This window comes from Equus quagga, chromosome 16, assembly GCF_021613505.1.
Source record: "Equus quagga isolate Etosha38 chromosome 16, UCLA_HA_Equagga_1.0, whole genome shotgun sequence".
In the NCBI taxonomy this organism is placed as follows: domain Eukaryota; kingdom Metazoa; phylum Chordata; class Mammalia; order Perissodactyla; family Equidae; genus Equus; species Equus quagga.
The window spans coordinates 16,510,549-16,523,129 of record NC_060282.1 but is presented as its reverse complement, the minus strand read 5'-3'; the positions used below and the strand labels follow the sequence as shown (position 1 = coordinate 16,523,129).

The 12,581-nt window shown below is 42.6% G+C and overlaps 2 protein-coding genes across 5 annotated transcripts in view; one reads left to right on the top strand and one right to left on the bottom strand.

Moving 5' to 3' along the window:
• The window catches only part of ZNF572 (zinc finger protein 572), a 48,256-nt gene extending 46,115 nt beyond the window's left edge, over window positions 1-2,141 (top strand). For all 4 annotated transcript variants that reach the window (XM_046642351.1, XM_046642350.1, XM_046642349.1 and 1 more), the window contains one exon: window positions 342-2,141. In XM_046642351.1, coding sequence (XP_046498307.1) covers window positions 342-1,858 — 1,517 coding nt within the window. In that variant the 3' untranslated portion in view covers window positions 1,859-2,141. The remainder of the gene's footprint in view (window positions 1-341) is intronic.
• Window positions 2,142-8,592: 6,451 nt separating this feature from the next.
• LOC124228086 (sterile alpha motif domain-containing protein 1-like) lies at window positions 8,593-12,434 on the bottom strand. The gene is made up of 2 exons (XM_046642354.1): window positions 11,844-12,434; window positions 8,593-8,646 (listed from the first exon to the last, which is right to left on the bottom strand). The coding sequence occupies exons 1-2, from the start codon at window positions 12,432-12,434 to the stop codon at window positions 8,608-8,610; spliced, it is 630 nt and encodes a 209-aa protein (XP_046498310.1). The 3' UTR covers window positions 8,593-8,607.
• Window positions 12,435-12,581: the final 147 nt, after the last annotated feature.

Genomic DNA, 12,581 nt, shown 5'->3' with positions numbered 1-12,581 from the left:
TATACAATATGGAAAGCTACTATTAATAAATAGTGGGTATTGTTCTTTCTATATTTGCTCAGATTTTAACTTAGGTATTGTCTAGTTTTCACCTCAGCTGGTGTTCTGTTCAGTGTCTCCCCTCCTCAGATCCCCTTTTTTCTTTTAAATCTTCTAGAGTAAAGTGATGAACTGATGAACACACAGAGTAAAAGAAGTAAAACTAGCTTTAAAAACATTTTTTTAATATAAAGTAACTTGAGATTTTACTTTGTTGTTCTCTCTCTTCCACTGCCATTCAGAATTTCCTTCCCCTGGCAGAGATTAGGAAATATGTTTAGAATATCTGTTTATTCTTGCAGGAGATGAAAGTGAGAATAATTTGGAAACTGTTCAACACAATAACTCTAAGGCAGATACACTTAAAGAGCGAGCCTCAAAATGGTCTAAAAGAGATGGCCCACAAAATTGTAAGCATGTGGATACAAAAGAAACACCATTGACATGGTCCCAAGGAGATGACATTTGGTGTGGTGATTCCTATGAGAATGATGGCAGATCAGAGAATCAGGGAAATTCTACAGGAAAAGAGGAGGAAAAACCAAGTCCCCAGGGATGGGACCCTGGAGAACACACCAGTGCCTCTGTCCAGCAGAATTCATCCTTTGGAGACAAACCCTACAAATGTTCCGAATGTTGGAAAAGCTTCAATAATAGTTCTCATTTGCGTACTCACCAGAGGACCCACTCAGGAGAGAAACCTTATAAATGCTCTGAGTGTGGGAAATGCTTTAGTAACAGCTCTCACCTGATTCAGCATCTGAGAACACACACGGGAGAGAAGCCCTACCAGTGTGGTGAATGTGGGAAAACCTTCAGCAATACCTCTCATCTTATTATCCATGAGAGAACTCACACGGGAGAGAAACCCTATAAATGTCCTGAGTGTGGGAAGAGTTTCAGTAGCAGCTCTCATCTTATTCAGCATCACAGATCCCATACAGGTGAAAAACCATATGAATGTCCTGTCTGTGGGAAATGCTTCAGCCACAGTTATGTCCTAATAGAACATCAGAGGACTCACACCGGAGAAAAACCTTATAAGTGCCCCGATTGTGGAAAGAGTTTTAGTCAGAGTTCTAGCCTGATTCGCCACCAGCGGACACACACGGGTGAGAAGCCCTATAGATGTCTTGAGTGTGGAAAAAGCTTTGGTTGTAATTCTACTCTGATAAAGCATCAGAGAATACATACAGGAGAAAAGCCCTATCAGTGTACAGAATGTGGGAAGAACTTCAGTCGAAGTTCAAACCTTATCACACACCAGAAAACACACACAGGAGAGAAATCCTATGAAAGTTCTGAATATGAGGAAAGTTTGAGTCAGAACTGCAGTGTGATAGAAGAATGCAGAATCCAGCCAGGAGAGAAACCATATAAATGTTGTGAATGTGGAAAGAGTTTTGGCCTCAGCTCCCATCTCATTAGACATCAGAGAACACATACAGGAGAAAAACCTTACAGATGTTCTGAGTGTTGGAAAACTTTTAGTCAGAGTTCCACCCTGGTGATTCACCAAAGGACACACACAGGAGAGAAACCTTATAAATGTCCTGATTGTGGTGAGTGCTTCAGCCAAAGCTTTAACCTTATCAGGCACCGGAGGACCCATATAGGAGAAAAACCTTACAAATGCACTGACTGTGAGAAATGCTTCAGCAGAAGTGCTTACCTCAGTCAGCATCGGAAAACTCACATAGAAAGGTCTTTCGAGTCTCCTGGAGTTGAAGATTTTCCTCATGGATGGACTTGGAAAACCTGTTCAGGGGAAATGGCCCTCATCTCTTCATTTTCAGTCCCCAATTCATCTTCCTCTTGAGTCCCAAAGCTTGTCTTTTTTTCGTTTCTTATTGGACCATTACAATTAAAGTGTTCTCTGATCATGGTGCTACAAAGTTTCCTCAGTCTGTTTGTCAAGATGTCTGGAAAAAGTCAACCTCCCAGTTTAGTCGATAGGGAGACCCAGATCACCAGATAAGCTTCAAAGGAAAACATAAAGAGAAATTTTGGGAGTAAGGACTCCTGGGAGCTTGAATGTGAGATCGCCATTGCATTTCCTTATTTCCTATTGCCTGATTGGGTGGTGATAAATCATTACTGGCCTCAGGGATTTACCTAGAAAAAGATTCTTCTTTACAAATAATGTGATTTCCTGGCTGGTTTGTTGAGGGTCATGGAAGAAAAGACTCATTTTTCCAAATGCATTTTTATTTGCTGAAATTTAACGTTTGTAGTATCTAGAACTGTGCTGGCCTATACTGTAGCCACTAGCCACATGTGGCTATTTAGATTTAAATTTATATTAATTAAGATTAAATGAAATTTTAAATCCAGTTCTTTTGTTGTCTTAGCCACTTGCTAAGTATTCAGTAGCCACATGTGACTTGTGGCTGCTGTATTGGATATCATAAAAAGTTCTTTCTTGGGGCCAGCCTGGCAGCGCAGAGGTTAAGTTCGCACATTCTACTTTGGTAGCCCAGGGTTTGCCGGATCAGATCCTGGGTGTGGACCTATGCACCACGTGTCAAGCCATGCTGTGGCAGGCATCCCACATAGAAAGTAGAGGAAGATGGGCACAGATGCTAGCTCAGGGCCAGTCTTCCTCAGCAAAAAAAAAGAAGAGGATTGGCAGCAGATGCTAGCTCAGGGCTAATCTTCCTCAAAAAAAAAAGTTCTCTCTTTCAAGTTCATCATTCTTGACAGGCTCATAAATATTTCCTATAAGACTGTAGGGAATGTGCCATGGGGTTCTGCTCACCAAGAGGAGTTGCAGTATAGAGTAGAAATGGGATAGAGTTTTGAAGGTGCTGGGTCTAGAGATTGCCTATTCTGATGACTGTATGTTTTATGTTCCACGCAGTTATCTAGTGATATGATCCCATTGTCTTGGCCAAAGCCAGATTAGGAGGTAGGATTCTTGAATTCTGTTTAAAAATTTTTGACAAATAGTCCTTTCCTTTCAGTTTTTCCATGACATAATTCCTGGTCAGATCAGAAACTAGGTTCTTTCTCTAATAATCAACCCACTGAGACTGAGCCAGTGTCCAGGGATGGTTTGAGATTCCTTAATTCTCGTCTTGGCACTTTTCTCTTGCCTCTTGATTTATGTGGTGTGTGGATCTGATAACTGAGACCCCATCGTCCCTGCTTGTGTGTTCAATGGGAATGATGCTTTGTAATGTATTAAGATATTTCCTATGCTCCAACCCTCATTTTTTTCTTGCTAGTGCAAAAGGTAGGTGTGTAGGAAGGCCAAGACTCCTCAGTTGCCCAAGATTTCATCTCATTTTTGGATTCCAAATATATTCTATGAAAAATATGAAGAGATGCAAGTTAGGGATGTGGAGCCAGAAAGGGCCAGTTACAGCCACTGCAAAGGACATCCCTAGTGGGTGGCTGAATTGCATAGAGATTATTTCTTCTTTCATGATTATAGTACAACTGATACTGGTGAGGCAATTGTGTCTTTTTGTATTGTTATAGGATTAAAAAATAAATCAAAAGCTAACAAATAAAGGTATTTAAGAAGTATTCAAAGTGATTTTCTGCTTTCAAAAAGGTGGAGAACATTATTAGGCATCATTGGCTTTTATGTCACCCTAGCCGAAGCATCTTTTAACTTTTGTATATTATGTAGTATTGCCCAAATTGTCTTAAACTAACATCTGAGGGCAAATGTTTACCGTTTTTTTTACTACAGACAACTAAAAGTTTGATAATTAAATTTGGGCATTTGCTATTGAGGCTGAAATTCAATTAAACGGCAGTAGCGTTGGGGTGGTGTGCAGTCACTGATCACATTATGTGTGGCAAGTAACCACTCTGGATCTGTGTCCTCATCTGTAAAGCAGAGATAATGCCTGCCTCCAGGGTTTCTGTAAGGGCTAAATAAATGTTTGCAAAGCACCTAGCACAGTGCTTAAAATATAACAGGATCTGAATAAATGGTAGTTGGTTATTATTCATTGAAACAAATTGAACATTGTCCTGCACACATTTTCAGAGGTAGCAGTACAGCCCCAAACTTAGCCTACTTGCAGATTCTTTATCACCAACCTCAGGAGCCCTGAGGAATAGGTATTGTAAAAAGCACAAGACTACATTGTGTTTCCAGACTGTTGAAAACACTTTTCTTTGATTCAGCTTATTGAAGTTTTTTGTTGTTATTCATGAAACAAAGGATTCGATTTAAGTTGGGAAGGAACAAACTAGGAAGTTCAATTTAAGTTAATTTGCATCTGAAGCGATTAACAACAGGTACAATTTATGTTCTATCACCATCACCTACACTATGTTTTATGACTGCCCACAATTACATAAAACCTATTTCACAAACCTTGATGTCTACAGGAACATAGATGTGCACATTTTAGATGGGTTAAGATGGGCTCTATTAGTAAAACAATTTGGCAAGAATCATTGTCTCTTTGGATTGAAAACTAGGAAAACAGAGATTTGTCACTTATGATGGAGAACATAACATAGACAAATTTAATTATGTTTGATGCCTTTGCCTCAGTGTCATTAATCAGCAAATAGGTTGTTTGTTTAGCTCCCCAAGAAGTAAATATTCCATATTCTCTATTTTTCTTGCCAGCTCAAAGGGTTCAGCACCTGAGTGAATAAAGCATTCTTATTTACAAGTGATTTGTTTCATAGTTTCTTTTTAATTAGAAGTAAGACTCCTGTATTCATTTTTTCCCACTTAAAGAAGGGGCTTGTGTTTTTTTCCCTACAGTGGAATGGGGGAATCCATGTTAATACATATACTCACAAATGTACCAGGAACTCACTCCCTAGTTGCTGTGTAGCCTACCAGAAGGCACGCAAACCTAAGTCTCTATAATAGTACCTGAGATAAAGGTCTGCTCCCATCATTCCACGTCATCCCAGTTGGGTCTACCAAATGAGTCTTCTCCTTAGTGCTGGAGAAGTTTCCTCACTGATGGTGAGAGGTAGTGGACTATGGGCTGTGGCTATTGCCCCTTATATATTAGTCCAACGGATTCATCTTTGCCAGTCTCTCACTTTCTGAAATCATAGTACTGACAAAACTATCATTGTTTCTTTATTCTGTATTTGAGTTTATGTAATTCCTTTCAAGGAGTACAATCACTTGTTCATTCAACAAAAATTTACCTGATGCCTCATGCGTGTTTAGCAGAGGTCAAATGATGGCAGGAGGGGCAGATGTAAGGATAGACCAGTAGTAGGAAAATGTGCAGCTTTTCAGATGACCACTTTCTCCTTGCCAACTCTTGAACTATACTTATTATGCTGAACCCTCCATTTTCAAATTTAATAATTTGATAATCTGAGGAGCTAGAGATAACCATAATTAAAATGGGTTAAGTTTGTTCTGTGAAAACACAAACCCAGTGAGTTTGACACAGTGCTTTGCACATAGTGGTGCTCAATAGTTGCTGAGCAGTGTCATATGCTTATATGTTTTATGCTAATATTTAAGTATACGCTCTTCCAGGATAGGCATTCCTACTAGACTGTCAACTCCTTGAGGGCAGACAATGGATTCCAGTTTTGTAATCTCAAAGCCCGACATAGAGCCTGGCATGTGAAGTGTTTATTGGTTTTGGTTGAGGGGTCTTCATCAATGGATGAAGTCTACTGGATTAGGCTGTATAGTCTCAGCATCTTCCCAGGCCCCTTTAACACCATAACTTGTCTATTCCACAGAGGCTGGGTTGGCTTGGAAGTGAAAATAGCTGCCCTAGGAGGCTGGGTCTATCCTCATATTAACCCTAGAGGACCCTTAAAATATCCTAATTGTTCAGAATCCTGTGGAGGTAAGACCTGGGCTTTGGATGCAGACTGTCCAGGACAGGCTCGAAACCTGTTTCAGATTCATGTTTCAATCACTTACCAGCTTTGTACTCTGTACTTACCTTGTTAGATTTGGTAAGCAGTGAATGAGGTGAGGTAACTGGCAATAATAGATGTGAAGGAAATACTGTTTTCCTTTCCTGTCCATCTTTGTTTGCTTATAATTTTGCCAAGCATAGGCTCTAGGTGCAGAAATGTTTAATCACTTCTTGAATTGATTATTTCTTGGTTTCTAAAATAAAGGTATTACTAACATGTAGCTCGTGTGCTTGTTGTGAGGATCAGTGAGATAACATGTGTAATGTGCTTAGCATTGTTGTTACCTAGTAATCATGCAACGTTAGCTATTATTACCATCACAAAGTGGCTCTAACCCACCACGGGCTTTTGGATCATGTTTGAAGGTGGTCTCAGAGACATGGGTGTCCCCTGGGGCCACTGAAACGGTGCAATCCTTTTGTTACTGTTCACCTCATGAAGGTGAAGGAGCATGACTAAAAGTGTGTAAGAAGCTGAGTATGTAAGCCAATAATGTAGCACCTCATTGTTGTAATATGGCAGGTATTTGGGCAACTATTGTCTTTTCTGTTTAAAAATTACCCTTCCTTTCACTCTCCTATCTCTTATTTCCTTTCTGTTCTCTTTTACCTCTCTCTAGCCCTAACCTCTTCTGCCTTGTCCATCCATATTCTAACCCAAACCTAGGCTTTCCTCCCCCGCTCCCCCACAGTGAAGTAGGAATCAATTCAAGGCTAAGGATGGTCCAAATGCTTGGTTATAAACAGATACAGATGGAAACAGGATGCCTGGCAATCATGACATCATGGGCAAGCAGCTGCTTACAAGCAGAGGTCACTTATGGATGCTAAGACAGCCAGGTTGCCGATGTAACATTGCCTGACTGGTAAAATGGGTAGATATTCTAGGAGTTGACACAGTGAGGGATGAAGTAGAAGCTTGGGTTGAAAAAGGACCATGATTAATTTTGAGCCATACTAAGTCATATGGATAGTCAGATTAAAGAAAATATTAATTAGACTGACAAACACAGGTGAAAGATTTTTTCCCCTTAAAATAGCTTACTTTCTGATCATTAAAATAATACTTGTTAATTGTAAATATACAAAGAAGTAAAAAATAGGAAATACATAAAAGTATGAAGACCTAAATAAAAAGGATCCACAATCATCTTCTCCAGAGATCACTCACCATGAAAATTCTGGGATCTTTCCCAATAACCTTTCTTCTAAGCATGTATTTGAACAAATACTTTTAAAAATTGGATTGTATGGTATATATAAACATTTTTGTGTCTTGATTTTTTTCCTACTCTTACATCATTTGTCAATTTACTTGTTTTAAATCACGAGTTTTTTAATGGCTTCATATTACACTGAGTGATGTACCATAAGAATTTAATTGTTCTGATGTTAGATGTTTATGTTGTTTCTAGTTGTTTGCTATTAAAAATAACACTACTGTGAACAGAGTTGTTTTGGTTGTTGTTATTCTGGTATTGTGGTTATGACTGGTTTTGCTTTTTTATGTTTTGTTGGTACACAAATCCTAGTGTATATCTCTATTTTCTTAGAGTGAGTTCCCAAAAGTGAGATTATTGAATCAAAGGGCTTAAGAGTTTTTAAAGGCATATTCCTTAACCGCTTCCCAGAAATGTTTACCAATTTAAGTCACTCCAGTGAAATAAATTTGTTAACATCTTAGGAGGGGGTGGAGACAAAAACAGGTAATTCCAGGTGAATACATTTAAATGATGAAAACCTCTTTTAAAGCAGCTTGTTTAGATAATCTTTCTCCTCTTTGTTTAAACCCCCCTTCCCCTCTCCTGATCCTTAGGATCAGCTGAGAGTCACTTTGGGCGGAATCATTTTACGAACTTCTTGGACTTTTCCTTGTGTGGCCCTAGGCACAATTCTGGTAGATGTTACTAGGAGCTGCTCTAAGAATGAGGGAAGTGCTATGAGGCCCAAAGTCTGGACGTACTGAGGGGAAGAATGGGTGAGGAAGGGGCTGGCTGGTTAGTTCAGTGCCTATTGCCGCCTGAATCAGAAAATGCAGAGCACCCCAAATCTAGGAAACTGAGGTAAACTCAGGTTTGACAAACAGATGTGTATCTTCATTTCTAAAATTGTCGCTGAGGAAAAAGCAGAATGGAGGCTTACGAAAAGATTCTAAGTTAGACTGCTCAGAATAATAGAATCCTCATCTTTCACATCCTACTGCCATCAACAATTCAGCGAAAAGCTTGTATTGTCAGCTGCAGGCACTAGTGTCTTACCAAGGGAAAAAAACACAGTGTGGGGGAGGGAAAAAGAAATGTAATGTGTGGTCACTGCCATTGGCAGTTAGAGGTTATACTTGGTTACTCCTACTAATTCTTCGGACCTCAGCTTAAAAGTAACTTCCTCTGGTAGACTTTCCTTAACCTCCAGGTTAGTTTATATCGTCTTACCCTCCAGAGCAACAAGTACTTGCTCTTTTTTGGACACATATGACATCTTTAATAACCTGTGTGCTACTGTCTTCTTCCTTAAACTCTAAATTCCCAAATGACAGGTACTGTGTCTGCTCTGTCCACTGCTTTATTCCCATACCAAGCACAGTGCCCGACAGGAAGTATACATTTGATACTTACTACATTGAGTTGGACTGATGTATTCTCTAATTGTGGCTTTATGAGCAGGATTCAAGGAATAAGACCCAGATTAATCATCGTCTCTTTCTCTTCAGGTTTTCATAACTCCACCTCTTGAAATGAAAACAAATTTCCAAATTAGCATAATTGGCTCCATCATTTGTAACTAGAATTTTGCAAAAGATTATGTAAGTGCTGACGGGATGAAGAATTAAATGACTGATGTTAAACGTCTTTTTGGACGAGGTGAATGATGAGCAAGAAAGTTTTGAGAGTTTTGATCTAATGTGTTACAAATAAAAACATTAGTGGAAAAGGAATTGCTTAGTTTGGTGCCAAAAAAAAATGGGATAAAATGAAGAAAGGAAAGGTTGTATCCAACACATTGAAAAATGTTTACCATATACGAAATTCTGAGTATACGGCTACAAATAAGACCTGGCCCTTGCCTTAAGGAGTTGAATCTCTTGAAAAAGCCATGTGTAAATTGATAATTATAATACGAATTGGTGACTGCTATGACAAAGAGGTGGAGTTACGAAAACTTGAAGAGAAAGAGGTGATGTTTAATCCGGGTCTTAAAGATGGACAGTTGAAGAAAGGAGGGCAAACCTTTCTGCACTGAGAACGACACTTGAAAAGGCGCAAGTCCAGGTCTGGCATGCCAAATTAGGCTAAAAGAGACAACAGAGGCGTCTAGACAACTGAATGAAAAGATCAGATGTGCTTTTTGTTTTGTTTTATGGTAATTAGATCCTTATGTGGGGAGAAAAAAAATGCATTCTAGGCAAACATTCCTAGATTCCTGAGCCAGATTTCCTGGGCTTGGAGTCAGGGTCTGCTATCACTAGCTGTGTGACCACTTTTCTGTATTATCAGTTTCCTTGTCTGTAAAATGGGATTAAAAACAGTACCTGCCTGATAGAGTGGCGGTGAGGACAAAATGAGCTAATCTATGAGAAAAGCATTTAGAACACTGCCTATACTATATAAGTCTCAGCTCTTGCCATGATTATGAAAGTATTTCTCATCGGCTCACTCTATAGTTTATTACTTTCTGCCGCTAAATGACTGATTTGGGATCGTATTTAATTGCCTTCACTTCAGGCCTGAGTGACAGATTTTTGTTCCTAAATAAGTGCCAAGATTCAAATATACTTAAGTGATGGTTATATAGCCCTTAATTCAGTTCAGAAAGTCCAGGCATTCAATGTGCCCACGCTAGGTATTACAAATGCTCTTTTTGCCCCAAATTTGGAAGTGGATCTTGAACTGACTGTAAACACACAAAGAAAGTGGCTTTCAAAAGATTAAAAAATTACCTAGTTAATAAGAAAAAAGTCCTCTTATGATAATCTCCAGTATAGGTAATCAAGTAACAATCAATCATCTCAGTGATATTGTATTCTGATCTATTAGAGTCAGCTCAAGCCCTCTACCATTTTAGCAATATAGGAACTCACAGACACCAACAAGCAGTTTACTGAAGAGTTCTCTTCAGTCAAATTTGTTGATACCATTGAGGAACATTCTCAGAGAAAGAATCAAAGTCTTGGTTTTATAATGGAGGAAAGCAGTTATTGATAATTAGGAGTATTGGGGAACACATAATTTGGACATCAGAAGTTTAACTTTTGGTTTTATGACTTATAAGCTGTGATTTGGCCAAGCCACTTAACCTCTTTAAGTTTCGTTTTCATTATTTTTAAAATCAAGGTGGTTCTGAGGGTCAGACGATGCCTGTGAAAGTGTTTTGACATATAATTACTTTATTAGCAGATAAAACACATAATATTTGGGGTAAAAAAATGATGACAGGTGCCATAATTTCTTAAACCCAGCAAAGCGTCTGGTATAGAATTGCAAGGAACATTCGATTTCATGAAGATATTGCCCTCTTTCCCGAGGGGTTGCCTAACTTTCGATTTGTCCAGGGTCACAAAGCTGGTTAGTGGCAGCCAGAGTCTACTCTTCCTACTATAGCACTGTCATTCATCATTCATTTATTCCTTAAATACATTTTTATGGAGGATAAATTAAGTACAAAACATTGTGCTAAGTGCTGTGGGTGATTCTGATTCATCAGACACAGATCCTTCCTTGAAAGATCAAAGGAATTAGTGGGATAAGACTCAAACACAAGTGTACAGTAAGAGATTACAACAAGATGTGAATAAACTAGCATGTGACTTGGTCCAGGTCAATGGAGACAGTGGGAGAGGGGACAATAAAGCCGTGCTCCAAATGTCACAAAGGACTTCTACATAAGTAACAGGGTTTAAAGCAGGCAGTCCAGGGTTAAGCAACAGGGTGAGCAAAGGCACTAGGTTTAGGCCTCAATAACTTCTATTAAAGTTTGATCATTTCATAGCAAGGGCCGCCTCTCACCCTGACCCCTTGCACACTTTCGTTCCCTAGAGAATGCTTGTCCTGGACACAATTCACTCAACTATCTCTGGAGGCCAACCCTGACTCCCTCCAGGCCGAGGGACGGCTGCTTCCTGTTTTCCTGTCCATCCACTCTCTCTAGGGCACTTATGCCACCTCTATGTATTTTACTTCTTTGCCCCAGTAACCCCCTCCCTAGAGGTACGCGTATCACTGTATCTTTAGCCCGAGCACAGCGACAAGCAGATGTCGCCCAACTTTCGGGCGAAGGAAACACCTAGCACGTCCTCTCCTCCTTTCCTCTTCTGGCAAACGCCCGCCTACTCCTCCCAGATTCAGCTTGAAAGTCACGTTCTCCATACGCCAGGACCTCTCTCTACCGCCCCTTACACACACAGCATAGAAAGGCTGTGCGGGATTCTTCTCTAGGACCCCAGAGCCTGGCCGGGAGTAAGCGCTCAATAAATGCCCGGGGAATGAATAGGAACGTTCCAACACTAGGCGGGGAAGCTCCAGGCAGGGGATTCCTCGAAACTAGCTCCACGTCGCCTCGGGTAGGACGGCGGAGGCTGGAGCTGCGGCGCGTAGTCTGATCGCAGAACCCGGGGCACGACCCCCTCCGGCCCACCCCCTCCGGCCCACCCCCTCCGGAGCCGGCCAAGACCTGCCCGCCCGTCCACCAGGCAGACGGTCCCCATCCCCACGCCCCCACTCCACACCACGCAACATCGCCCTAGCGCCTCTCCGCGCGGGCCGCGCCGCCTGCGATTGGCCAAACGCGGCATAGCGCCATCTCGGCCTACCGCGCGGTGCGTGCCCTCATTGGCTGGCGGAGGCAGTGGGCGGGGCCTGCACGCGGGGCGCACGGGGTGGGCGGGGCGGGGCAGCTCGCCCCCTGGAGCTCCGCCCCTTGGTCCCTCACCTGGGCCGAGCCCTCCGGCCGCTGAGGTGCTCGGAACCCCGCGAGGAGCAAACGGCGCGCGGCAGTTACTCTGGTTACTGCGGAAGCGCCGCGCTGGGGAGGCAGCCGCCGCCGGGGACGGATGCTGGGGTGGAGGCTGTCGGGAGCCGCCGCCCGCTGAGGGAAGCTCTCTAGAGATCGCCGTTCCTGGGCAGGGACGCCAAGTCGCCGACCGGAAGGGTCGGGGGCCGGTGCGTCGGGAGCCACTGCCGAGGAGGAAGTCTCGAGGTAGGGGCTGCGTCTGCCCGCCCCGAGCCCGCCCGCTCCTGGGTCCGAGGCCGTCCTCGGCGGCGGAGGGCAGCCCGGCCGTGTGGGTGGAGGAGGCTCCGCCTGGGCGCCGCCCGCCGTCTCCGCGCCGTCCCACCCGCCGGGGCCTCGCGGGTGCGAGAGGCGAGGCCGCAGCGATCGCAGCCGAGATAGTTCCCTGATGTCGCCCCCCGTCCCCTGCCGAGAGGGTGCCCGCCGCTGGTGACAGAGCGGCAGTGTCACAGCGCGACGAGCCGACGTCAAAACGGAAAACATCGCCCGCCGCCGCCCGCAGGGAAAACCCATCCAGAAGCAGGGGGAGGAAAAAGAAAAAAAGGAAATAAATGGATTGCCTGAAAGAGGAGAGTCTAATTGGGCGCCCTTGGGGCAGGCGAGTTTTTAAGACAGCTTTCTAAGCCCTGGACAACTTGTGGACTCCCTTTCTCCGGTTCT

Coding starts and splice junctions, on each gene's coding strand:
- LOC124228086 (XM_046642354.1), bottom strand. CDS start 12,434: ATGGGTTTTCCCTGCGGGCGGCGGCGGGCGATGTTTTCCGTTTTGACG. Junction 8,647..11,843: donor GGCCGGAGGGCTCGGCCCAG/GTGAGGGACCAA, acceptor TTTCATTTCAAG/AGGTGGAGTTATGAAAACCT.